This window comes from Phalacrocorax carbo, chromosome 4 (assembly GCF_963921805.1).
Source record: "Phalacrocorax carbo chromosome 4, bPhaCar2.1, whole genome shotgun sequence".
NCBI classification, from domain to species: Eukaryota; Metazoa; Chordata; class Aves; order Suliformes; family Phalacrocoracidae; genus Phalacrocorax; species Phalacrocorax carbo.
In genome coordinates, this window is record NC_087516.1 from 82,181,256 (window position 1) to 82,209,133 (window position 27,878).

The following is a 27,878-nucleotide window of genomic DNA, read 5'->3' on the forward strand; positions in this document are numbered from 1 at the left end:
GCCATGGGAGAGGGGACACTCTAACGTTGCTCGAAGAAATGCTTCTTCGAGAGTTGTTTTACGCTGAAGGGAAATCCCTGGTGGTAAATAGGTTTTGAAGATCCCTGTGAAAATGGACACATGCAAAATAGAGGAGGGAGCACAGATGATGGTCAGGACAATAAGTGAGAAGTGCAGCACTTCTCTGCAGCACAGTTTACACTTCTCTTCCCTTCTTTCAGTAGTGTTTCTGGAGAAGGCAACGTGCTTTAGCCATGGGCTGGCACTCCTCCTCGCCAGGCTCCTGCTTAGCAAGTGCCGGGTGCCCTGCTCAGAAAGGACGGGTGGTGGGGTCTGCCTCAGCAGCACCTAATGCAGGTTAGAACTTAGACAGCAGGTTAGAAGCAACAGCTCGGCTTCCCCTGAACCGCCCCGCACAGCCGTGGGGATACCTGCCCCTGTGTCCCTTCCAGCTGCTTGCTTGGAGCATGCTACTTGAAGGGATAGTCCTGTGCGTGCTTGTGTATAAATGATTTGTATTTAAAAAGCATGAGGGCAGCATGTAGAAAGCTCTAAGGAGAGGTATGAGCTGCTCTGTTGTCTTTCTACACCTGGAAAACATAATCCTTTGTGAGTGATAGGCATCCAGGGTAAGCCTGGCTTGCCTGTGGAAGCTTGGGCAGGAAGAGTACAGAGGCAGAGAGGTGAGCGATGCTTTCTGCTTCGAGATCCAAAATTTCTGTTTATACAGAGTAAGGAAAATATATTAACTCGCATGGAAATACATGTGCTGCTGCCTTAAATTTTGTCAAGGCTTTTCTAGTTGTCTTCCATAATAGTCTATGAGCAATGGTGTGGATGTTGTTTTACTCTCACTAGCAGTGGCAAATAGAAATTCCAATGTTCAGCTTTGAGATTTGTAAGATGGATTAAAGTAGCTGCTGTATTAGTTGCAATATGTTGCATGACTTGGGGCAGTGCTGGAAAAATCAGTTTCTAGAAATCGGTTGCCTTTACAGCTCTGCTTTTACAGTTTTTCTGTAAGATTTAAAAAGAAAACCAACATGTTTCAGCTTAACCTAAGTGCACTGAATGCAGGATATTCTTTTCAAGACGGGCAGATTTATGTTCTTTCTCCCTGCTGGTTGATAAGGCTACAGTCCATGTTAATTGCCCTGCGTTAATGAAAAGCCTTTATTTCTGGCTTCAGAAAGACAATCTTCTAAGTGAAATTCCCATGAGTATTGCCTATTTGGTAGATTTAATAATAAGGAATATATTTGGACATCAAGGGACTGGAAAACACCAATGTCCATGAGATCTTGGCCTCGGGAAAGCGAGGAGCGGGCAGGAGATGGGCTTTGCTTCATGGGTAAGTTAAAGCACGTGGGAGTCTGACTTCTTCATTGCTGTATGAAGGTGGTTTCTTAAGATTAAAATCTGCCTTCTGCATATGGGCTCTGACCCTTCCTCCTGTCTCGGTGTAGGAACAGACCATGAAATACCCGTGATGGGACAGTGTTTCAGTTTGAACTGGTTCCCTGCAGCCAGCAGTCCGGGTGGTGAGGGTGGCGGGGCTGGGAGCTTATGCTGGAAGGCTAGGTGGGCTTGTGGTAAGGGTTTTTTTTTTCCTTAAAGTGTGAGAAAGACGAATAGGCAGCAATGAAAAAGAAAGTGTTAAGGCTGTGAAGCTTGGAAAAAAAGAAAATATCCTCTCAGAAGAGGGGGGGGGAAACAAGGTCCTCTCCGCACCGCCTGGAGAAGCTATCGCAGTTTGGTTATCCATGATAACCAAGCCTTCTGCGATCCATCCTTCAGGCAGCGTGGGCTGGGAGCGGTGGCCTGCTGCCCTGGCCCGACCCAGCCCGGGGGGGAGCCGAGCTGCTCCCCTGGAGGGGCGCCGGGCCGGGCCGGGGGAGCGCCGCTGCCGCCGGCCCCGCTGCGGTAAGGCCACGGCCGGGCTCCGCGCCCCGCCGCGCAGGGAGGTTTCTGAGGGAAAAATGAAGGCGGCGGGAAGCCCCGGCCGCGGCCGCCGCTCCCCCCGCGGCGGGGGCGGAGGCGCAGGCGGAGGGAGGCCGGCCGCGGCCCTGCTTCCCGGCCGGGGCGGGGCCCGGCCCGGCGGCCCGGGGCGGCGATGGCGGAGGCGGAGCGGCCGCCGCTTCTACCGCCTCTGGCGGAAAGTTCCCGGGACGGGGCTGGAGCCGAGCCGCTCCCCGCCATGGAGCGGCGGGCCGAGCCCGGGGAGGAGGAGGAGGAGGCGGCGGCAGCGGCCGCCGAGGAGGAGGAGGAGGAGGAAGGCGAGGCGGCTCCTGCCTCCCCGCCTTTCTTCCTCCTGTACCCCGGCCATGGAGGCGCCGCCGCGCCGCCCGGCGTGTGGAGACCCCCGGCACCCCGCGACGGGGCCGCCCTGCCCGTGCTGGTGCTGAGCTACCCGGGGCCGGAGGGAGCCGGCGGCTCCGGTACCCGTGAGTAGCTGCGGGGCTGCCTCAGGCAGGGGGGGACGGGGGGCGGCGGGGGGCCTCCCTGCGGGGGCCGGGGTGTGGCGGTGCCGCGGCGGGAGGCGCCGGGGCAGGGCCGCGGGTGGGTCGGGCCGTGCCCCGAGGGCTTCGGAGGCAGCCCGCGGGGGAGCGGCTCCGGGCCGTGCGTTAGCACGCGTGGGATAAGTAGGGATGAGTTAGCAGCGTCCGCCCCGGTACGCCCGGGCTCCTGGAAATGGGGTGTTCTCCCCCACAACGCTCCCCCCGACCCCGCAGGGCTGCAGTGGAAGGGGGCCTGCGCGGGCGTCGTGGTGGCCTGGCAGCAGGGAAGCCATAGCACGCGTGCGAGCCGGGCAGGGAAGGGACAGACAAACCGCTCTGGACAGAGGCGGTTAGCATGTGCCTTGGTGAGCAACGCTGGTCCATGAGCCCAGCACGACCAGCGCTATGGAGGCTTCTCTCCTTTCTGGACCCTTTCCTCTGGGAAGAGTTTGTGCCGCCCTTGGAAATCTAACAAGCTGTCTTTGGCTTGGGATGCAGCCAGGGGGTGGGAAACACCCGCTCAGGCTTCCCCATCGCGCCGGCGTAGAGAACAAACTTGGGGCGAGGGCGTTGTGTGCTGGCTGCTGGGCAAGGTAGAAGCGTGTTGCTACGTGAGCGCTCGTGCGGGGCGTGTTGGGTAGGAAGCAGTTCTCTGCTTGGTAACATTCTTCGTTATGTTCTCGTGGTGTATTTGAGTAAGCTGGAGTACTGTGAAGTAGTTGCTGTGTGTGCTTTAAAAAACAAAACACCCTATGTATATGGGTGCATGTAGAAGACACTTTCCCTTTTCCATCCATCTGTCTTGAAAATAGCTGGTAGCTTCATCTCCTGGGCTTGGGCCAGGGTGTGGGAGCTTTTGGCCTTTGCTTTGTCTCCTCCTGCCTACATCCCAGGTGAGGGCTCATTCACACATCAGCTGATTATTTTGGGGTGGGTGTCTTCTTTTTTTCCCCCTTCCTTTCAAAGCTAATCTACTTTAAGGCATTACTCAGCAGAGCTGTGACCAGTGAGGTAAGTTGTCAATTTCCATAATACCAAGAGCAGACGAAATGACCAAACTTTGGTTTGAGCTATATGAAGGGCTGTCCCTCTCTGCAAACTTTTGTCTGCAGTCCGAAACTCCTTCCCTGCTGAGTTGTTTTTTAAACTGATAGCTTCCTGTCAAAACCTTTGTTTTTACATTTTTTTTTTACCTTAATCAGGAGATCTTTACCCGCTCTAGTCCTGTGGTGTGCGTGCAAGGGACTGAGCTATTTGTGATAAAAAAGAAGCCTTTAAGAAAACATTTCATCTTAGCCATCGTGCTTCTACTGTGCAAATTTGATGGTAAGATGATGTCTGTGCAGATGTGGCAAAACCGAGGCACTGAGATGAGCGCGTTCTGTGCACAAGGAGTTAGTGGAAAAACTCATCGGCTGAGCAATGCTTTATCCCTCCTGTTAGCCTTACTCTGCGGTGGCTATTCACATGAGCTTTGCGAGAAAGCCTTATAAAGTGTGTGTTAACGTTCCCTTGCTCTTTCCGGTCTCGGAGGTAATAGCTGCTTGTGCAATATCGTATGTCAAAGCCTGCTCGGTGACCGAGTGCTTGATGCAGTGATGATAGTGCCTGAAGGGAACAGGAATCATAATCTATTTGCATGGTGTCTTGGGCTCTGTTTCTTCTGGAGCAAATTCTGTCTGTAAATCAATTTTGTTATCATCCCTGGTTAGTTGGGTTTGGGTTTTTTGTTTTTGTTTTGTTTTTTCCCCCAGTCCTCATATCTGAAAAAGCCACTTTAGTTTGCTCATCATTGAGCAGCAGGAGCAGTGGACTTTGCTGCGGAGTTTTGCTTGTTCACTGGCTGCTTTGGGATTGCTGTTGAAGCGGTGGGTAGAACTTCACCCTGGTGCAGAAAGGGTATTGTGTGTTTAACTAAGGTGAACTTAATCCTGGCCATCTGTGCAATAGGTGGCCTTGCAGGTGTCACAGCTTCTTGCATCGCTTCTACATGGCAGTTACTTCGTGCAGCACTGCAGTGCGGCGGCATTAATCGCGGTCCAGGTTACTTATAAATATTGTCCTGTGTTGGTAATACTGGGGAGACCCTTCGGAGGCCTGTGGAGCCCCGTTTCACAGGCTTGTCTCCAGTACCGTGAATTCAGGCTGCCATAATGTATGACAGCTTGGCATCGACTGTTCTTGATCTGCTTCTCCTTGTTCTGCAATAGTACCTGAGGTGATTGTTCATGTCTGCTTCCCTTGATTCTTCAGTGCTAGGGTTATTTTTAGAGTTAAGATAAACAGAGGAGTGTCAGGAAGGCTATTTTTGCATCTTGTGCTTGCATTAAAATAAAAGTTATATGCCCTATAAAAACTCCTCCCTCTCTCTGTAGCTGTGAACTGAAAGCAGAGATTTAAGTGAAGGGTGTTCCCTACTGGATCATGAGTTCGTGCCTGAAGGTTGTCCTTTCTACAAGTAGCAATGAAAATAATTACTCTGTGTTGACACTTAGGTGTTATAGTGGAGGTAGCGACCAACATACCAAAAAGTCAATATTTCAGAATATTCTGGAGGTTTATTTGAACTCTGGTTTTTTTCCCTGTTTCAACACAACCATTAAGCCATTCCCTCGAGAGAGGTCTCGCCACAGGATTGAAGGGTACTGTACGGCTGTTCAACTTCATATTTGAAAGTCTGGAGAAGTATGTTTGCTGCTTGTGAACTGATAACAGCCTTCGTAGCTCTGCGTTAGGGTTTTCCTGGAGAGGGGTGACTTGTTGGGATTCTGCTTGCAACTGTTGCTTCGGGCTGTAGAAGTCAGCCCGAGGGTTTTTCGCACCCAGGCGGAGGCATGAGGCTTGGCTTACAGGGCAGTGGTTCAAGCCTTGTGGTCCTGGTGAACTGAAGCCCAGTGACTACCATAAATGAGAAATGTGCGGTAACAAAGAACGACATCATAAGAATGTGTCTTTATTACAGTTTTATTTTCTCTAGAGATTTTCTTTCACGCATATTTTTTCCCTTCAAAGTAATCTTTTACAGTCTTACCCAAGTTGCCTTATTTACCAGGTAAGAGAGATGGGATGATTCCAAACAGCATGGGAGTTACTTGAATCCTTATATAATAGCTCTGTCTTTCACAGTAGGTAGACGAAAACCGGGCTTGTCACTTGCTTCAGGAATTAAGTAATAGCATCACTGGTTTTTGGGTTGTTACGCTTTCTTTTGCCCACTCGTGTTTTTAGCGTGTAGGGTTCAAAGTGTGCCATTGTTATTTGACGTAATGCGCATATCTGTGCTGGCAGAAGAGTCAGAAACGGACTTTGCAACGTAGATGCTTTATTACTAATTTTTTAGATTACATTCCACGTATGAGATTGCCCGGAGAGAGGCTATTGGAAGCCTGTGACCTTGAGCTTTGAAGAATAGCGGCTCCGTTGGTTCCAGAACCAGGCGTACCCCTGGTGCTGTTTTTCTAATCATCACAACCGGTGCAGCTCTTGAGAGAACTAACGGGCAGTTGGACAGCGTGTTGTTGGGGGCTTGAAGCCGAGGTGAAAGAGAGGCAAGGGGAGTAAAAACCACTTTCATAGGCTTGCTAGTAAGAGGCTTCCATGTGTCGGGCAAGAGCATGGGCAGAAAATAGGAAGATCAGAATTGCTTTGCTTGGAAACGTGGGAGCTGCCGTACTGGACCAGGCTGCCTAGTCTGGTACAGCAGCCACAACCAGGTTACAGGCTTTAGAAGAACTTGCAAGAACCTGCTTGTTGTTCATGCTTGTCTTAGACTGCGAAACAAAGGCTTGTGGTTCTTCATAATTTTTATCCTGCTTGCATGGCGTTACCTCTGGCATCGTAGTCTCTCTCAGACGCTCCAAGCAGCTGTTTTAGAGCTCAGCAGCGTGTCTGAGCTGTTGCCATCGGACAGTTTCCTTTGGCGGTGGTTCCCATTTGTATAATATTGGTGGCTTTTGTATGGTTCTGTGGTCTCCTGCGACTTTAAAATAACCAGCAGCAGCGCAGTTACCTGAAGCAATAACCTCATCTCCCAGCTTTGCTGTTTTGCTCGATGGCCGCTCTGCATTCTCTGCCCAGCGATCAGGGAAAGTTTGCTCCGAATGACTGAAGCTCGGCTGGCTGGCACTGCAAGTAAAACTCCGCCCAAAGGTGCCCCCCAGAGTCCAAAAGGTTGTTTGGGAATTTGTTTGGGGTTTATTGCTTAAATTATTCTAATTTACTCAGCTTTTAAAGCTAATACTACTTCCCAGTACAGCTGAGCTTTCAAATCCTAGTGGCTGGTTGTGTGCTTTGGGTTCAGATGGTTAAATTTCCAACACAGTCAATTTCTAATTCTTTTGTTTTGAAAACATTGTTGCAGAAAAATGCCTTGTTTTTTAACATAGGCAAAGCTCTATCTGCTTTTGAGAAACCGTGGCTGATACGAGGGTTTTTCAGACCAGTCAAGGCTGTCTGGCTCATTTGAGAAAGTGTTTGGTTTTTTTTTTGTTAATAACATCCCTTTGGTTTATACCTACGCTTGGTTTTCTTTTGTCCTTTGACCACTCATTGAACCCTGATGGAGCCTTATCACTTGGCCTTGAGTTGCGTGGTAGCTTTATCAGAGGCTTTAGAAAATACAAATATTCGATATGTTTCTTCTGTTTCTTAATAAGATGCTGTGTCGCTTTAACTTTGAGGCGTAGGATGGGGGTAGGGGAAGGTTTGTCTTGTGTTTTCCAGGTGGTGGTAAAAGGCTCTGCAGGTTGATAAGTCAGAGGATAGTTCCTGTTTGGGGTCTTCTGGTTTTGTTTTGGTTTTCTGTTTTCTGAGTAGATTTTTTTATTTTCCCATGATACTGTAGCTGACCTGTGGACGTTATCTGTTCTTGTTACGGCTTTGCTACTTGCCCTAGCTTACCCTGCAAGCCGTATTGAGAAGGCAAGTTCTCTATTTTTATACTGCAGGTGTAAATTCAGCTACGTACCGGAACATGGAGATGACCATCTCCTGGACTGTCGAAGAGTTCTTGGGTCTTCACATGGCCACATCAAAACTCTGCAAGAAAAAAACAAATCGGCTTGAAAAATGAGTTCTGAGCTTCTCACTGTTTTTTAAAAAAAGCCAATAGAACTCATTGCCGCTTCTAAGGGTATGCACATTTCATATCATTTTTGTTTCTTAGAGGAGGCAAAAGTACGGTTGTACAAAGGTGAAGTAGCTCAGGTTCTTTCAGGGTGGCAATGGTTCAAAATCTGTTAGGTGATATATTGTGTCTAAAGCTTTGTTTTGGGCAAAACACAGTAATAAACTGAAGTTATTCAAAGCTGAAAAATATTTATCAAGTACTTCAGATATCCTCTATGCAGTATTTGCAGCAGGAACATTGCATAAAGGAGCCTGAAATACAGGTGAGCTGGAAGGGGCAGACTGGCTTCTTTTATATTTTCACTTTAAGGAGGAGGAAATGGCTTAAAAGAAAACCGGTTGAGGTTGAAGAGTTAATTTTTTTAGCAAACCTCGCTGTGATCCTGGCATGTGGGTCACTTGCCAGTGCTGAATTCAGTTGAAGACCCATGTTGTGGAACAGGTGCTGCAGGGCTACACTGAATGCTGCTGGTACTTCTGTTTCAAAACAAAAAAAATCCCTTAAACTGTGGGATAATTGGATATGTTGGCTAACAGCTTGCCCAATAGCTTATGGTACTTTGTTGATTCTAAAGGGTTTCTTTGGATTATTTGCTGTTTGTTGAGACCCTTTCAAAAGGTTAGCAAGAGGGAACAGCTGTTCGCCTGTAGCTGTTTGCGTGTGGTGACTGTCACTGCTTTTCAAAGAGGGGTGCTAGAACTAGAGGTTGTCATTGAGGAAAGGATGTATAAATATCATATGAGGTAAAATGCTGTCAGCACAGTTTATAAAGCCCATTCTTTCTTGGGGAGAAGGCACAATGGTAACTGTTGTTGTTTGTGAAATAATTCTCCTTTGCCTCACTGTAATAATGCGCTGCGTGGCTCTTTGATTGTTTTAGTCTAATGGGGGGAAAGAGTTGCTGAGTCAAGTGTTTTGCACCGTGCAGGAAGTTTTCACTGAAAGCAACTGCAACAGCTCTTAACCCTTTTTTCCTGTTTTATGAGGTTTTTACATCATGGGTGCTCTTCTTCAAAAAGCTGTATGCATTGGCATTGTGAATTCTCTATCAAGGGATCAGGTTTTGTATTTTGTATGCCTGAGAAACAGACACACACCCTTTTGAGTATTTCTGTAGGGAAGAAGTGCAGAGAATGAATAAGGTCCCGTGCATTAATCACTCATGTCTTTCTGTCAGTAGACTTTTTTGGTGAACAGTCAGCCTTCTCTGAGTTTACGTGGCGGGGGGACTAGGCATCCATTTCAGATGGACGCTGCGCATCTGCTCGCCACAAATACACGGGAGCCACACAGGAATTGAGTAACATAAGCTAATTTATTGTTGCCTTGTGTCGTAGTTGAAGCAGGTGGTGAATCGGTGTCCGGTGCCCTGGTTAAATAGTGACCTCAGGAATAAGAAGGGTGTCTGTTGACCCAGGACCTCTTCTCCCCTGGAGGTGGGGCTGCCTGGGTTGGGGACACGGAGGAGATGGGGCCAGCTGGGAAGGGACCGGGCAATGTAGTACTGGCATCTTATTCTGGAGAGATAGAAAGCCTGCTTTTTCTGTCTGCTGAGAGGTAATAATTCTTCGTTAGTCTCACCTGAGCGGTACCAATTTTCAGATGAGGCTTTCAAAGTGTGTTATTCAGTCAAGTTGCTATCTCTGTTTGTGGTGTTGCCCCTCATTGTTCTTCCATGTGCATGTGCCCTCTGAAAAAAGCTGTCTTCCATCGCTGAAGTGCTTAGAGCCCGATCTTTTTTTCCTCCTTGTTTCCCTGAGAGGATAAATCCATCCTAATGGTGTTTTTCTTCTGTATGTGGGAAATTTTAGCTCAAAGATACCCTTTGAGAAGGTTGCTCAGCGAATAAAATGTAAACTGCAACTTGCACACCTACTGTGAAAACAAAGGTACTTATTTAATTCATGTAGTGACATCCAGGCACGTGAAAGGAATACAAATGTGCCTCTGTATTCCCCGCGCTGCTGGTCTGCGCTCCTTTGTAATGTGGGGGCGACGAGGAGAAATCTGCGTGGCGCGTTATGCTTGCTCACAAATTGCCTAGCATAGCCTGATGAGAAGGTGCTGTGGCTGATGAGAGCCTAATTGCCATCCCTGCATCAGCAGAGCCCAGGAAGCATCGTGGGAATTGCTTGCCCTACGCTCGGAGCAGCTGATCACATGAGCCTGAATTTTCAGTTCAGTTCATTAGTCAGCCATTTTGGTCAACACCCTGCTTACTGCGCACAACCAATCCTATCAGCACTCGCTGTCCTGGCGTATCTGGGAAGAAAGGGACCAGCAGTTTGATTTCAGCAAACCTGGATATCTGTCTCTACAGTCTTCCTTTGTTTTTGCTTGGGTAATCATCAGAGGAAGCCATTCTTTTTCATCCTTCTGGCTTTTTTTTTATTTTTATATTTTTAACCTTTTTTTTTCCCTTATCTCCTGTCTTTGATGCAGAAGCCAGGTTTTCTGTGGTTGCTTAGGATCAATAGCCTCTAGCATAGCTGAAGACGACGACAGTTGGAGGAAAGGAGGGAGGAAGAGACGAGCGTGAAGGAGCAGCGTTTTTACCTTGCTTTATATATATGCAAAGGCCAGAGCAGCCTGTGCAATCCTGAGCATATCTGTCCTTTAATAGCAAGGCATTTCTTATTTTCTTCTTCAGAAGCTTTTCTTTTTAGTTCTTATTTCCCCCCCCTCGTTGTTGTTGTACCAGCTGAGTCATCATGTCTGCTCTGACGCCTCAAAGCGACATGCCAACCCCCACCACAGACAAGATCACTCAGGCTGCCATGGAGACCATCTATCTTTGCAAATTCCGAGTGTCGATGGATGGAGAATGGCTCTGCTTGCGGGAGCTGGACGACATCTCGCTGACACCCGACCCAGAGCCTACCCACGAAGGTACGGTCCGGTTCGCTGCCTCGGGATCCCTGCAGCCGTCGCATTGTTACAACCGCTGCACGAGTTGGGAGGGGGTGTCTCCGGGCTGAGATGCTCTTGTCCTGCCTGGAAAACCTGGACCCCGTTTGACGTCTTAGAAAGCCAAATTGGTGCTTCAGATCGCCCTTAGAATTTGTTGCGTCTTTTGTAATCCACCCCTTTAAGCGAGATTGAGCTTAATTATTGTTATTTTTTGAGACAGATCTGGAAAGATCAGGTTTGTGTGTCTCGGGAAGGAACATAACCACGATTTGTGCTCAGCGATACATTTAATTGTGATTTTACTCTTAAAACAGGGCTTATAGCTTTATTAGCTGTCAGCTTTTACAAGTGGAGCATGCTGGCGAAACACAGACATGCGTCTGCGTACGGTCAGTTGGTAGTTTTTGGAAAGCCCCAAGTGATTACGCAGTTATGCATATTGTCAGGTGATAATGCCATCACAAGTCTTCCAGCTCGCTTCTGTTGAGCACGATGTTGTTTATGATGGCCGAGAAGCCTGAAAAGTGGAGCTGTAACACATCTTGCTTTCTTCTTGAAAAAGGATTGGTGATCTGTGTTGATGGTAAAAACTATTCAATACCAGGTCACGTCAATGAGGATAGAAAGCTTTGTGAGTACTGAAAACACCAGGGGACATCCGTGCATTGCTCCGCCAATAAAAAAAAGTGGGGAAGAAGGAGACAAAATGAATTCCTGCAGGAATCTTGCACAGTAGCCAGCGCTCCTGTGGTCACCAAGATTGCCAGGTTCTGAGTGCCCCTTGCTGGATTTCAAGTGTCTTTCTGTCTTACAGTGAGGGGCTCCATCTTTTCGCACCTGACCCTTTTCCACTAACTACTGAAGTGCGATTCTGCCAAATAGTCCCGCTTGACCCGTTTGATGCTGGCTTGTCAAGTCAGTAATGTCTTACTATATTGTTGTCTTGCTGGATGAGGTAACTTAAGTCGTGGTGATGATTTGAGCTTCAAAACCAATTCCCAGGTGATTATTTAATTTCCATGTGACAGCTGCTTTCAGTGGTAGCAGCCCTCGGGTTTGGATATGCTTGCCAAATTCTTAGTCACACAGTGGGATGCTAGACAAGTTTGAAAAGCAGGGACTAACACTCCCTCTGAAGCCTGTCCTAGGATTTCAGGGAGGTACTGCAGGCTCAGGAAGGCAGAACCAGAGCAGCGAGTACAGGGTTGAGCCAAGTGTGCAATAATTCAGCTGTCTTCCAATTCCCATGTTGTTCTGTGCCACAGGCTTATTCAGACCTTGCTTGGTCTTGTTCATGTGTGTTTGGATTTCAGTGTCTTGGGCTTTTTAACAGTACATTCTAGTGTAGGTGGATTGATTTCCACCCCCCCCCACCCCCCAATATATTCTCTCTCTTTCTCTCATAAATAGTAACTACTCTATTCACTGGTGATGCTGTAGTTAGTAAATGACCTTCTAAGCAATCTAGGGCTCTTATCATACATAGCCTGGAAAACCTCTCCATCACACTGTGAGTCAGTTCTTTAGATCCTTATTTTTGTATGGACATCTCTCCTCTCTGCCTTATTGCTCTGAGCAGACTCACGGGGAAGGTAGGCTCGGATGAATCCAGTGTCTGTAATAGAGCTTTTGTGGGTTGTCTTTCTGAAATGTGCTGAATATGTGTCCTTACAGCGTACAGATTGCACTCCTGCCTGCTGATGTAAGCAATTGAAACACTAACGCTAGACTAATGCTTCCTGAAAACTGGAAAACCAGTTCTTAAAGCTGCAATTACAGTCATTCTCTTGCAAGTACCAGAAAGGGTTAGATAATAGTTTGCTCATTTCATTGCCAGATTTATTTTTTTATTCATTTTTGACATATAAAGGAGGACCTGTTTATACATTCATAAATCCAGGCTGCTTGTTGGAAGGCTGAAAGACTGGTTGTTTTGGGTGGAAGGTTTGGACCCAAGTCACATTTTTAACAGAGATTAAGGTCAGGAGGAAGTGTTCATAATAGAAAAGCTGACACAGCTTTATCCCTAGCGTTCGAACTGGTGCTGCTGCACCAGCACTGCTGCTGTGTCCTCGGCGTATGCATGGGTTGAGGGGATGAGATGACAGGGCTTGCAGACACCAAGGGCTTGTCCGAGAAGAAAAGCAGGAGCCCTTGGAGCTGAGGCTGGCATGTCTTGTAATATCTCCATAAAGCTGATGTACAAGGGTAGGGTTTATGAAGAAGAAAAAGAAATAAGGCTCTCTAGAGTTCTGCCAAAGGCATAACAAAAGGTTGCATTTTTTTCCTTACAAATCAAGACATGTAAAAAAGTAATCTATTGGAGTAGCAAATCCCACAGCTTTTTGAAATAAGGTCTGGAAGCCTTCAGTTGCTGTCCCTCAGCTCTCGCTGCTTCCTGAGAGTTTTTTGCCTCTGGCCTCTCTTCACTCTCTGATCTGCTGTGCCCCGAGCCCACGAGCAGCCCTCCTGCCTTCCTCCTCCTCCCCATGCACCTGTCGTGCTGAGGATGAACAGAAACTCTGCTCCTAGCCTTGCCTCGTGGGTGTCCGCACCCGTCCTTGTGTCCCAGAACTGCCAGGCAGCCCGTGGTGTCATAGCGAGAAGAGGAAGAGAGCGGTTCAGGGCGGTGAGGAAGTAAGAAGAGAAGACAGAGGGTCAAGAACCGAACAGCATGCAGGATGAGGAAGGTGTAAAACGCGATGGAAAAAGATGATAATTAGCCTGGAGAGTTTAGACTGCCATAGACTTGTGCTGGGCTGTTCTTGTGTACCACCCTGTGATGGCTTGGTTGTTAAATTGTAGGGGAGACCAGTGGTCCCCTGCTTCTCTTCGGGCAGCCCAGCTCTTTCAGCTGGGTAGTCTTACAGGCCTTACACCTTCAGGCTTTGCCTCTTACGATTGACTATGGTCTGACTTCTCCCTTTTTAAAGATAGTTTTGGGTTTTTTCCCCCTGTAGCTATACCAAAGGTAGAGCGAAAAAGTAAAATATCTAAGTAAACTGGATTTCTGCTAAACAAGAAGCTGCAGTACATCTTTTTTCTTCTCTCCAATGGCGGTAGTTTTATTTCTTTTTAGTTGATTTTTTTTGAGCAGATTACTTAGGAATGACAGTTTAAACATAAGGAAGAGGATAAAGTAAGTGATTCTTACCTGCTGTGGTTTGGTATCCGTCACTGGAACACTGTGTTTTAATCCCAGTGAGAGAGGGGCAGCAAAAGCAGAGTTTTAATGGTGCCAGGCCTTAGAACTGGGTTGTTAGGGGGAGCTAGAGGCAGGTTGCTGTGTCCTGATTGTGCTCCAAGGGCTCCCCAAGCAGAGAGGCAGCTGGTGCTTATTATTTCTGAGGCCAGACCTGCTGTCAGCCCTTTCCTCGGGAGCTGTTTTGCCATGGCCCTGTTGGGAAGAATCCTCCTTGAGGCCAATTTTGCGACAGGAGCTGGAGGGATGGGGAGGGAGCACGGAGTGTAAGGGCGTGGTGGTAATCGTGGTCTTACTCACTGATGCTTGGAAAAAAACACGCAACCTTCTGTGGCCGTGATGTTTTCGAGTAAAACCAAGCCAAATTCGGCTACTTCTTAAGCCAAAGGCAGTATACTTTGGGAAACAGGATTCTGACCCGAGATGAAACAGTGTAAATTTGGAGTCATTCTGCTCCTGCCGTGGAGTTGGAGTTTGAGTGTAACTCTGAGCAAAATTTAAATATAAATCAAGAGTAGGATGTAGCAGAGGGGTAGATGCGTTAGCATAGTTACTGACTTCCTTGCAACTATATGCATACAATATGACATGTAAGATAGATGCTTAATTAATTGGTTTTATTGCTAAATTTTCTTTTCCAGCTGCTTGGAACAACTCTGCGTGTATGAAAATGAGCTGATCTTGCTATATACTGGAAATCTGCTTGGCTTACAAAATGAGTTTTTTGGGTTTTAAACAAGCAGTGGTTTTTAATTAGGTAATCAGAACTTTACTGTGCTCTGCAGGCACCACAAAATGAAATGTGATGCTCGTGGCTATTAAGCTCCTGTTTGTTTGCAATATGTGTAATGATCGTTGAGGTGTCTTTAGGGACTCAGGTGAGAAAAATATTTTGGTTGTGTTTCTGTGGCATGTTCAAGAGCGCATGTGTATACGGGATCAAACGCTGATAGCAACTTTTGGGAGAAGTTATGGAACTGAAATGCAAAATGGCCTTGGACGGTTTTACTGGATGTTCAATTTCTACTTTGAGTAATCAGCCATCTTTATGAAGAGCTTCACATCAGAGCAATGGAAATTGTAATCCTTATGGGATCAGCATTGAGAAGAGAAGGAATACATATGATAAGTGTATGGTGTGAATTTACTCAAAACTGCCAAGGATTTGAGTATCCCTTTTTTGTTTTCATCTTTGGTTTGGGATTTTTTTTAAGAAAAATAGAAATCCTGTTGTTTGCACTACAGTGGGGAATTAGAGTGGTAAGTGTATGCCAAGCAAAGATGAAATTATCTTTTCCCTAGTATAATTTTTGGTAGCCAGCTTCAGGTTTTTTCTTCTTTTTTGACCAGTAATTTAAAAGTTTCAGTTTTAGACGCATGCTTGTGTAAAAGGCTCCGAACAGGACTTGTATGGCACTTCAGAGAAGGCAACTGCTCTTCTCAACACTCAGATACCTCCTGCCCATTAATCTATTGCACTGTTTCTTGAATCATTCTTCAGATTGTACGTTTTCTCTCCATTTTCTCTTCCAAGTATTTTTCCACATTTCTTTGCACACTTCAAAAGGGCTTAAGGAAGCAGCATGACCTTATTAGTTAGGATTTTGTTTTGCAAGTTGGCGGCCGCTTTGGCACTTAGGTTCGCATGGGGAGAGGGAGCGAGAGTCACCTTATTTTTGGTGGGGAGCTACACCGTGCAACGTGAGGGCTCATCTGCTCTGCTGGGCTGTGCTACTGGGGGAGTTGCGGTCCTGGTATAGAGCCACATCGGTCTGCAGAGAACGAAGCACACCTAGGAAGAAACCCTGGGAACTGTTATCTTGGTTTAGGCTTTCTCTCAGCGTGCAATAGGAAAGGAAACTGTTGGGAGATGGAATTTTCCTGGGGATTGTGCCTTTTCTGTTACAAATCTGCTGTAAACACTGTACTGAGAGTATCAGGGACCTTTGTGTTGACAGTAACTGTGTGAGATTCTTCTTCTGTTAGAAAAGTGCATCTTAAAATAGGTACAGTGGCAGAAACCCCTAAACAGGTGAAAAGTTTGAAGGAGCTGGAGATCAGAGTGAGTAGAACAAATGTTAAGTCAGAAATAAGCAAGATAAATGAATTACAGTGTGTTAATGGTCATAAATATTTTGAATAGCAGTTAGGTCATGTAATCCAGACAGCACGTACTGAAAAGTAATGTGATAAAGATGGTCATCTCACCGGGGATGGAGGAGATGCCCTGCTTACTGTATTTATGCTGAATGCCATCACAACCCTGGAGGGAAGGGAAATGACTGAGAGAAGATGGACACTTGACCCTGAACCAAAGGCGAGGGAAGATTAAGTTTTAAAAAGCTCCTCAGGACAATTAGTACGATGTGCCAGTCCTCCAGCTGATGGGAAGCGATCCAGGGAAGGAGAGGGAGCGAGTGCCCTACAACGCTAGGGTGAGACCTGCATCAGGGCGACTCTGGCTTATATTTTCAGCTCTAAGCTTTTGTAAATATTTTCCATGCTGTAATTAAGAAATTACAATGAAGAGTTGTTTTCTTTGCTCTTATAAGCTTGTTCAGTCTAAATAAAGTCAGATCTGGGAAATGTGGGCCGGGTTTATCTCCCTCAGAGATAATTAATCAAAAGTGTTGCAGAGAAACCTCTTAGGTGTCAGCTGAGGTGGGAAGTGAAAGATGGGGGTTGGGGGGTGGGGAACTGGGTATTGTTTTTTCTTTTCTTTGTGCAAACTATCAAGTGCCAGAATAAAATGAGAGATTTCCCATGGCAGTTAGTCATGGGTTTCCCTCTGGAAAGGGCCTGGCTGCGGAGAAACTTTCTGTGTAGCTCCACACAGTTGCAACACACAGAAATGCCTGATGTTAAACTTGTGGGGAGAGGATTAAAACTGAGGGTGGGATTATGCCATTCATGTGCGTGGTGAGCATTTGCTATTTACTTGTCCTGTATGTGTAATGGAGAGTGGGCTTGGAATTCCCGAGTCCTCTGCACTTTTTTACTTGCTTTTTATCTCTTCCCAGTTGGAGATCTGTCACTGCTATTTCTTTCCATGCAGAGTGAGCCTTAATTTACGTCAAAGCGTCCGTGGTGTAGGAAAAATGATCATGTCAGTCAGCGGTGCCGGTGCTGCTGAGTGAGGAGTAGCATGTGTTGAAACAAGAGTGACGGCAATGGCCTTCCCAAAAAAAAAGTCTTAACAGTTTTACACTAAAATGCTGCAGTCAGTGGTCACAATTTATAATGGAAGCCCAAGCTGTTGGCACTATCATGTGAGTTAAAGCAGTTCTGGCAGTTGGATGCTGGATTGGGATGCATTAACTGAGAGAACAAAGACAGTAGGTGTGGGATAACAATGCAGGCATTGAGTCGATGTGCTTGGTGTGGTCAGAGGAAATAGACACAATTAACCCTTAATCTGCAGGGAGCAGATAGTGCCAAGGTCAGCTGCATCAGCAAAGTACAGCTGTAGGCGGCCGAGGAGAGCTGAGGCTTCCCGAGGCAGTAGCAGAGCCCTGTGTGCTCGCTGTTTCCTTCTCCTGCTCTGGAAGCGTGGCCAGGACTTGCACGCAGGCACATGTTGGTGCAGCTGTACTCGCGCGGGAGAATGTGTGTTAGGTGTTTTTAGTATCTGTTCTTCACCCTTCCTGTTTCGAAAACAGCTTTCCCAGACAGAAGTTGCAGGGTGAGATGAATAGACTTAATTTTCCTTCTTTATGCAAGGCGCTCTCTAGATAGTATATATTTAAAGATGGGATTTTTATGTACTGGGTTGTAAAAAATGTTTTCTCTCAGGCTACTTTGTACATTCTCTATAGATTGTTCCTGGTGTTCCAGGCTGCAGGCTGTCTGGTTGCTTCCTCAGTTTTTAGATTGCAAGGTGTTGGAACGTGATGCTGAGACTCTATTTGCTGGTCCCTTCTCTCCGTCGACACTTCAGGACCTGCCTGATGTGCAGATCTAATCTGAAAAAAAATCATTACATACCTCTGATATTAACAGCAGCTACTTAATTTTTTCTCGACTACTTCAATTATTTCTTACGAAATGTATTATTTATCATTCCTAAGGCAAGAAATATGAGATAATATAATTTAGATAAATAAAATAATGTTACTGTAGGCTTCAATTTCATGATAATAGTAGTATTTGTCCATACAATGAAGGAGCATGTGCTAGTCTTAAAGAAAAAAAAAGTGAATGCAATTTGTCATGCATATTCAATATTTCTTATTAAGCTCTTCCAATTTTCCCTTGTGTTCTGGGATGCTTTGGCCCCCAAAACCCCAGCGAGTGGTTAGAGCAAAAGACTGTAAGTTAAAATCAGACAAATAATCCTATAGTTAACCTTCTAAAGAGCACATGTGTCAGCAGTTCTTCCATTAGCATCCCTCTCTAGAACATGGACAGCACTTTTTCCTAGGTAGGGCATAATGAGGCATATCTGGCAGGGAAGCTATCAGCTACGGTCAGACTGGCGGTCGCCGTAGCATTTCGCTTAGAGTTAAACTTGGAAGTGCCTTTGAGTGAATGTGAGAAGTGCTGCTGAAACCCCTGGCGCCCTGACTCGGGCACAGTAATGAGGCATGGAGGGGCGGACCTTGCTTTCTGGAGGGAAAAGAAAAAGTTCCTGGAGCGCTTTGAATATTAGGGCTTCGGTAAACATGTTTCAGTCATGGCAAATGACCAGGCACGAGCCAAGGGGATTTAACCCTAGTGCGTTGCCTGAGTGCAGTCCAGTTGTCTTCGCTGGTATTGGCCTTCAGCTGCTGCTGTGTTTAGTATTTATCTCGACTGCTGTTGTGGGCGAGCTTTAAAAAATAACCCATTTCCTTCTTGATAAACAGAATATGGGGACCCTGGTCTTGTTGAGGTTGTTTTTGTTTATTGCTGTGCAGCACAATTAGTTTTCTGTAAGCTTCTGTACAAAATCTAACAGATTTGGGTCAAGCCTGTCATAGCAGCTAAAGCTGCATAACTGATGTTTCACCCTTGCTGAGTAGTTTCTGTATCAAGCTCAGTTCTCGCTTCCCAAAATGGGTGCTGGTTAGCTTCATATTTTACTGACTTCTCAGTTTCTCCTTATATATTCGTTACGAACTTCTGTACTTAAAAAAAATCCTGACCTATTTGGTCTGTCTTTGGAGGAACTTGATACATTGTGCTTGGAAACTATAAAAAGGATGTGTGGATCCATTGCTTTGTACTGAGCATCCTCCTTTACACATGAAAAAATGCCGTAGCTGTAGAAGAAGTTTGGAGCACTCCATCCTCCTAGTTGCACTCACAAGGTATTTACTAATGGAAGTAAACAGCACGTAGGCAGAAAATGGATGGCCTGGGAAGCTGCGTGTTGGGGAACTTGCAGTTCTACGGCTGGGCTTGCTGCAAATCGTGGGAGTCTACCAGTAGGTAGTAGCCCAGGAGAGGCGAAGGTGCTGTGTTTGAGGGGATCAAGTTCATCGCACAGTATTTCTTAATGAAGGCATTCTGTATTGGCAGTTTGAGGGGAATATCTGTGGGCTTCTGGGCAGCTCCAGACTATGGGAACTTCTCAATGTTTATTAAAGGGCACATGGTCAGTGCTGGTTTAGGTTTATGTAAAATATCACAGGGATACTTCTGCTGTCTGTTTGGGAACTTCTGCTGGTTTCTGCTCATGAGATACCTGTTAAAAACCCCGTAACATGCATCAGATGCTGTATTCATCCCTGTCCTGCCCACAGGGCGGGAAGCCCTCGACTTCCCCTTCACGTACTCAGCTTACGCACACAGCACGTTTTGTCAGCACTGTATAGTCGTGTGGCAGCTCACTGCTCGGCCGTGTTGCCTTTGGACTCGAACCATTTCGCAGCCGTCTTGTGCCAGGAGGTGCAGGAGCACTGTGTTGCAGCGCACAGCTGGGTGGGAGGTGGAGAGGTTCTGTGGTAGTTTGGAATATTTGTAAAGGTTTCTGCCTTTACTTTCTACCCAATGCTGTTTTAAGCTATTAACTTAAGTCTTCAAAAAAAATCATGAGACACTTCTTTGGTTTAATAGCAACATGAAATAATTTTTTTATGCTGGTACATTCTCCTAGGGTTTATTTCTAACAGCTTTTATTTGCATGGGAAAGTTATCCGCTGGGGATATCTCTCGTTCCTGCACGAGTGGTTCCAAATTTCAGTGTAACTATTGAGCGCAACTAGGTATTGCGTATGTTTGTCAGAAATACTAGCCCAAAAATTAAGCTATGAGCAAAGTGAGGGAGATAAAGTTAGGAGGGAGTTTTGTTTTCTTACTGCATATGTAATCATTCGCTGTTCATTAATCGCCACCTCTTCTTAAGCATTCTTATTAGCAGGAACAAAGTCGAAACACAGAGGCTGCTTCTTCCCATACATTAATATCCCTGCTCATGAAGATGGGTTTGTATTTAATTGTTAACAAAGGATAAAATGCTTTGGTAAACCTAATTTGACAGGGGACTTGGAAGACAGCGTGGTTGGCAGTAAGAGTGTCTGAACTTGCACTGCACCCCTGCAGCTGAAGGCACTTCGCTGTAAGGCGTTTCTTGCCCCAGTGCAAAGCTGGGTAAATCGGCCCAAACGGAGGCCTGTGCTGCTGCTGGCCTCTCTCTGGTAGTCAAACCGGGGCAAAGGCTGCCGCTGTGTCAGCGGCGCCGAGAAGAGAGTAACTTCGGGAAAACTTCATTGTTGAAATAACAGATGGGATTTTTATGATTACTGCATCAGTGATAAGTACTCCAGTTCTTTTGTAAAGAACTCGCTTGTGGGATATTCAGTTCTATAGAGCTAATCTTTCTGGGAATCCAGTTGGAACGAGGCAATCCTTTTAGGAAGACTTAAGTCTTGGTCGTCCTGGTTTCTAAATTTGGAACACATCAGTTCCAGGCTTCAGTATTTTTCCGTAATAATCAGAAGTGTTGAGTTTGCCTTAGGAGCACAGCAGCTATCACGTTGCAGGTCTTTGTGATTTCTTTCTTTCTTTACTTGGGTGTGTGTGAAGGGGTTTTTCCCTTCTGTTTTTTGGTAGAAATTCCAGACAAGTGGGGAAAACCGTACAAGGAAAAAGAAGAAATGAAATGTATGCAAACTGCAGTTAGATGCATGAAGAAATAAAAAATATGAAAGGAAGTATGAATTAAATGTGTGCTTTTGCCTCTAAATCTGTACGAATCCCATAGGGCCTTTGTGCCGATATAAATTAATGTAATTCTTGCAAGCATTTCTTGCTAGAAAGAGGGTAGGATTATTGTCTGTAGGGATATAATAGCAGAAAATATTTGTCTGTAATCTTTACATGAATCACTTGTTAAGGGTTAAAAACAAAAATCCCTTAATGGTTCACCGTGAAGTGGGTAGCATTTGCCCAGATAGAGCCAGCACAGTCCTGAGAGGTTTCTTAGACCTTTCTGTGAAACGTAGCCCAGGTGTTACACGAGGTGAGGTACTCGACTGCTTGGACTGTGCTGACTTCATACAGTGAAGTCATTTCCTGTGGTGATTTAGAAAATAAAAAATTAGTGATGAGAAAGCAAAGCCTGTTCTTCCATGTGTCAGCCTCGCTACCTGTTGTTAACAGCTGTCATAGGAGGTTGGAGGTTTTGAGTGTTTTTTTGGATATGGAGCGGAGCAAGGCTCAGAGGAGTAGAGAGCATTAATGATTGGAGGCTGTGTGGTGCGTGTAGGGAGGAGTTGAAAGTGGCAAAATCAAGGTGAGAAAGATCCCGTGAAAGGTCAGGTGAGGCCTGGCAATTATCTCTGTCCCAGTTACCAAGCCCGTGATAAATATTTTTTTTTTGGTTATAAGATGTTCTTCACTGTTCACACTTTAGAATAAGGAAAAAAACTGCAAACCCTCAGTATTTGAAATCATCACCAAAACGCCCCTTATCTGGCTTCAATCTCAGTAGCTAGGGGTTCTGGAATGGCCGGGACCTAGGTCTGATATTTGTGATGGAAACTGCTATTAAATGATTGCATGTGCAGCTGGGTTCTCGTCTGATTCATTTTTCGAAATCCTCGAAAATACTAGCCATATTAACTTGTTTGTCGTGTTGTTAGGCAAAGCGTTTTCTACAAATACCGGATTTCTCAACCACGCTAACATCTGCATTTCAAGTCCTAAAAACAGAAAGGGAAAGGGGTGATGGTGACCCCATGAGTGACCGAGTCTAATCCGTAGCACCCCAAGGTAAGAGTGCATTACGGTTCAGGAAGCCATCTGAGACACGTCTGTCCACCACTGCACTGTGAGCTACAAACAGTCTCCTGAACCTACAGAGAACTCTAACACCTGCAGTAAAAGGCCAAAAACTGTAAGCGTAGCGTGGGGAGGAAGCTGGTGGCAGCAGGAGCGTCACCAGGGCTTTGTTCTTGCAATAGCGGGGAATTTCTCAACGGAAACTCCCTGTTGCTCGTAGCAAGCAGAGGTAGGTGAATCTGTGCTCGCTGTCTGTCCCTCCCTCCCTCCTCACCCCTGACAAGAAGAGGAGGAATCCATGCTCAATCAGAAGCAGTTGATCACTTCAGCCTGGGTATGTGGGAGGACCCATGGAGTGGTGGTCCTCTGCTGTTCCTAGTATTGCAGTAATGCTTAGCCAGAGGGGAAGAGCTGAACCTCTGGTTTCGGAAGAAAACAGCTAAAAATCAGCTACGTGAATAAAACAGTTTCAGAGGATGAGAAGACTGTTGGTCAATGGTATTGCAGCGTAGGAAGCTTTCGGGGACCCAGCTGAATTGTTAGTCGTACTGATACAACTTTCTTTTCTTCCCTTTACATACTGTGAATATGCTGTTTGCTAGCCAACGCTGGCTCCTGCTGTGGCAGGAGGAGGCTGGTGATAGCTTTTCCGTGGGAGGGAGGAGGTCCTAGTAATATGTGTACTTTGCTCAGGACTTCGGCACGGTTGGCTGGTAAAGGGGAATAGAGCCTTTCTTGTGCTTTGGACCTTCAACCGATCGCAAATGAGCGCTGGGGAGAGCGGGCACGTAAGTAGGGAGCTGAAAATCGCACAGGGTTCAGACCCTCCACGGCTTTGTCTGGCTTTGTTTCCTGGGTTTGAAACCAGGGAATCAGCAGGCGTGCTGAAACAAGTTTCCCTTGTCCTGCCTGCTCCTCTCCCAGGTTATCTACCCCCTCCCTGTGCCTGTCAGCCATCTGCAGGCACCCGGCAAGGAGATAGAGGTGTTTTCCTCATTGAGGCCTTACTTGAGTCATCATCAGAATGACGATGTGAAACCTGTGACCCTTGTCCAGGCTCAGCTGGATTACCTCTGCAAGATTTTTCATTTGGAGTGATGGTCATAACAGAGTTAAAGCTCTGTTTAACCTTATTTAAAATGTCCTCAGTGTGTCTTTTTCCTGAAATGTGCTTGCTTTTCATGTGTGGCTGTATTTCCTTGTTGGGGGTTCTTTCTGGGGCTGGGTAGGAGGTACCTGAAGGAAATGCTGACGTTGCATAAATACCACAAGTTCAGTGCTTTGATTTTGCAAACAAAATAATGTTGTTCTTGCTTTTTAGATGGTGCTTTACAAAAACGCTGCTTTTGTCGATGCAGAAAGAAACAAAGCTTCTAAAGCTTTACTGAAGCCTACCTTAATTTGACTCTCAAGGGAAAAAAAAAAAGCTTTGGTGTATTGCTTTGGGCAGACTAATAAACCCTTTTGACTTGCAAATCTCTTCCCACTGTGAATTAAGTCTCGTATTATGCAAATCTCCCTTTCAGTTATCCTTTCCTTATACCTTGATTTTGAATCTTTCCTTTGGATCATGGCTTGCATGACATTTTCTTTCTTTTCCTTTCTTTTTGCTGTTTGCAAAGACTCTTGGGAGGATTTGACAGATGTGGTGGAGCAATTGCGTGATGATACTGAAGGTGCGTGCCACACCAACATCTTTCAGCTATTATTTGCCCTAATGAATGGTTTTTGACTTATTATTTAGAACCTGAGTGCAAAATACAGTTTTCCTTTCCAGTGCCAGTAACTGTGGCTTTCTGAATGTGCTTGTGTGGTTGAACCGGGTTCGTAGCCCATCCCTGCTGTGCGAGTTGCGCTCTGTGTGGATGTTTGTTTCTGCTGCTGTTAAAGAAAATCTCTCTGATCACTTGGGTCTATGTATTGCTCTTGCAATTGTATTTAATTTACGTTTTAAACGGATGGACTTTTTTTTCTAAATTTTATCAGCCCCTTCATGCGTTCCATGTGATCAGTTTTGGCTTCAAAATTCTTACTTTTTTTTTTTTTGAAATATGTGCTTACAATGTTCCTTGAAAAATGCTTTCAGTGTTTTTGGGTGTTTTTACTTGAGGTGGAGGTAGAAAAACTGAATCAATAAGGGGCTAATTTCCTTATAATAAATGCCTTCGGAGACAATTACTTTCCTGAGCCCAATACAAACAACTGAAAAAGTTGCAGCAATATATGGCAGCTAAATTACAAAAAATATTTCAGAAATCACCTGGAAGCTTCAGGTGTTCTGAACCATTTCTGCTAATGACCTCAAGACTTGGCAAAAGTGACTCTCGAACTTGTATTGCAAATTTTGATTAAAACTTGCAAAGTACTAAATGAGAGAGTTTTTTTTATAGTGCTTTTACTTGGTTCTTAAAAATGGCGCAAGAGTGAAACAGTTGAATCCCCAATTTAGCGTGCACTCAAGTAAATTTGTAATTTGATGAGTAGATGCAACCGTTCCTGCTTAGGATGAAAGTGTTGGCAGTGCAAAACCCTGATACACCTTTTGGAGGTGTCAATAAGAAAGGAGTTTTCCTTTTGCGGCTGACAGGTTAAAGTGCTGGCCATTAGGAAGAATGTAGAAAGCCAAACTCTCTTAAAATGGCAATCTCAAATTAGGAGCTAAAGCTGGGGCTCTTGATACCTAGAAGATTTATGGCGTCAGTCCATATTCTCACACTTAAAATCCCAGAGGAGTAAGGTCAGCAGATGGGTTTCAGCTCTTTTGGCCGATCTGTGCATTGAGTGTTTTCGGAGGTGTTGCAGACTGCACTTCCCACGGTGCCTCTTTTCTTACCAGTTTTTTATTTAGTTTTCATCTAATTCTCCCAAAGCTGCTTTTGTTTTGGTTTTTTTTAAATAGCACAGATGAGCAATTTAAACGTGAAACTCGGTAAAGCAAAATTGTGAAATTTAGTGAAGCATGTTTATGTTATGGACTTGGGGTTAGAAATAAAGTATGAGCAGCGCTGTGAAGATACATCTGTCTTAAGAGCATGTCGTTGTGATTATTGCTAGAATAACTGCTAATTAAGGATGACAAAGTAATGCAGCCTGGTTTAGGACTAAGGAAAAACCTTCCGGTGCAAATAGTTTGAAGGATGTTTCTGGCAGAAGCAAAAAGCAACATCAGTCATGACATAGCAGAATTTACTTTTATTTATACGTGCAAACTCAGATGGTATAAATCTTTTTAAGGGGGATGTGTTGTGCACAAAAATCAGTGTGGATGCACTAACTACCCCTCTCCTGCTGGTCATCTTCTGTGGATGGCGCCTGTAGTGGCTGTTGTGCTGGGTTATGTGCCTGGGCTTCTGTCTGGTGGCCTCGTAAACATGGCAGGCTTCCGTCAGCCACGGGAGATGTTCTCTCTGCTGGCACAACAGCTAATTCTGCTTCCCCAGCAGCTCCAGCTGAGGCCATATCCAAGGTAGTCTTTAATGAGAAAAAAAAAGGTACCCCCCCCCCCCTTTTTTTCCATTAAACATTGTACAGAGATTTTGCATTGATTTTGTCAGGGTGGGATACATTTGAGGTTTGTGTCTTGTCTGTTTTCACCTCTATCTTTGTTTCCTATGACCACCACCCCATTCTGTTTCCTTATAACTCCTACATGCCTGCTGCATGCAGGAAACCGCCTGCCTCAGCGATCGGTCAGAGACTGATGGGTGCCTGACGTGGATGTGCTTCCCCCCTCAAAAGTCAACATTAAGGATATAATAGCAAGAACAAATGAAGCAACCTTTTAAACTCCCCGTGAAGATGTCACTTATCTTACCAAAATGAAATCTTATTTTTTTAAGATGGTCTTAGTCCAGCTTCTTTCTGGTGTATCCGCAGTCCCTCAGAGTAGACAGGTTGAATTTTTGAGTATAGAAGCAAAAAATGAGTAGAATAAAACATCCTTTTGTCGAAACAGACGTGCCTCTGCTTCTCACTTGTGAATAGTCACTTTGATTTTCATCATGGCTTACCTTTAAGAGACTTTGCATGATGTGCACCATATGTATCACCTCATCCTTGACCTGCTAGTCAGGGGCTTGCGTTGCTGGAAGGCAGGTGAGCCACATGAATGTGAGGGAATGTCAGGAAAGCTTCAACTGAAATAGAAGCAGCTTAAAAAAGCACCGATTTCTCTCTATTGAAGAACCCCCTATTTCTTCTTACAGCAATAAAATAGCCTTGGTTTGATTTAGCTTATTTGTTCATCGTGACTGGATGATGCACAAGAAGCAAATAGCTCAGGCGGCAGATGCTGCGCCGTCCCCCAGCTCGCTGCTGCATGCCGTCCAGCTGGAGGCAGCTGCCCTTACAACCCGGGTGGGGGAAAGGGGCGCGTACCACGTCCTGGGCACCGTGACCATAAGCTAGTCTGTTAGCACAGACCCGCTGACGCCCACCTGAACTGGGGCAGCAGGCAGCGCCTGCGGCTCCCTGTACCCCTCTGCAGCTTTGACCCTAAGGATGGCAATTGCTTGGGTCCCCTGCGACTTGCGGCAAGAGTTGCCCTCTCTGTTGCTCGTGTAGGATCCTCCCTGGATATAAGGGCTTTGGCGATGCTGCAGTGGAATTTTAGGGAGGCCGGCCCAGGGCCTGAGGCTGCCGGGAGAGAAGCAAATGAATTATTCCGAGAAAAATGCGCATTGTATTGCTGCTTTTAGACACTCTGATAATTTGTGGAGAGAGCGCTTCGGCTCAGAGGAGTTTTCTCACCTTCTGCACCGTGCGGTGTGGCAGAGCAGAGGCGAAGGAGACGACAGTTAAAATGATCAAAGTCCTTAATTTGTCTAAGGATTTGCTTTCCACATTTATTTGAAATTATACATGTGTTCATGATTTCACAGTCTGAGCAGCTGGAACTAATGTCTTTCCTAATGTGAATTTGCTTAACTGAAACTGAGTGCGCTGTAGACAGCTGGCTCGTTTATTTTGAAAGCAAGTGTTTTACCATTAATGTATCTCAGATAACCTGAATACAGTATGAACCGTTTGCAAGATGCCATTTCTCTTCCATACACAGAAGCAGCCTTTCAAAATTTTAGGTTGCTTTTAAGTTAGGATTTTTTATTTAAGATGGATTCAGGACATGGAGAACCTTGCTGAAATACTGATTAATTGGCATTACTTTGAGCAGATTTGTTCACATAAACAGTGTTTCATGAATCCCTGCATTTGATCAAAGTTCTAGCTTTATTTTAGTTCCTTTGTAATTCTTTTAGGGTAATTCAGTATAAGGAACAATAAAATATATTGTCACCAGAAGTACTTAGACCACAGTCACAGCTTAAGGCTCAGAGATCCAGTATTGCATTGAATTCTTCCTTGACTTTGAGGTTCCTAGGTACATATTTAATCTTTTAAACAAATTACAAGATTCCTGAGGTTTGTGGATGCTTTTGAAAATACCTTCATGGAAGCTTCTCAGGAACCCTGCGCTTTTCATGCTGTTCACATGTGAATGATTGTGGGCACAGTTTTACCTCTTCAGAAACTTGGGAGGTTCCGTGTTTTAAGGAAACAGATGAGCTGAGTATTTTAACCTGTCATTCTAGTGGGATGCCAGTCCAGTCCAGTCATGACCACTTATATCCCACGTGCAAGGTTGCTGGTTAGAAAACATGCCTATTCTGCAGAAGCAACAATTTTTAAATAGTAAAAGTGTCTTGAGGATTTAAGATTATTTCAACTGAAATCCAAATCGCACTGAAAGGCGAAGTTTAAGGGCCAAGATTTTCCTTTTTAAGGTTTACAACATGGCGTGTGTAGTAAAACAGGTAGAGTTTTTCCAGTTAGAGCCAGAAAGAGAAAGTTGGAGGAGGTATTGACTCAGAGAATCTCAATTGCACATTAGGGTCAGTCTGTCAAAGCAGAAAGTGTCTGGGTTGACTTAAAGCTGTCTGGA

General features: G+C 45.4%; 1 protein-coding gene across 9 annotated transcripts in view; it reads left to right on the forward strand.

The window, feature by feature from the left end:
- Window positions 1-2,069: 2,069 nt before the first annotated feature.
- The window catches only part of RUFY3 (RUN and FYVE domain containing 3), a 51,547-nt gene continuing 25,738 nt past the window's right edge, over window positions 2,070-27,878 (forward strand). For 3 of the 9 annotated variants that reach the window (XR_010372843.1, XM_064450701.1, XM_064450706.1), the window contains exon 1: window positions 2,070-2,444. Coding sequence is in view for 6 of the 9 variants with exons in the window: in XM_064450701.1 (XP_064306771.1) it covers window positions 2,114-2,444 (331 nt within the window). In the remaining 3 variants the exon portion in view is untranslated. Of the gene's footprint in view, window positions 2,445-9,827; window positions 10,516-22,625; window positions 22,729-23,562; window positions 23,617-27,878 lie in introns of those variants that run through there. The other 6 variants (XM_064450700.1, XM_064450699.1, XM_064450707.1 and 3 more) reach the window with 5 other exon arrangements.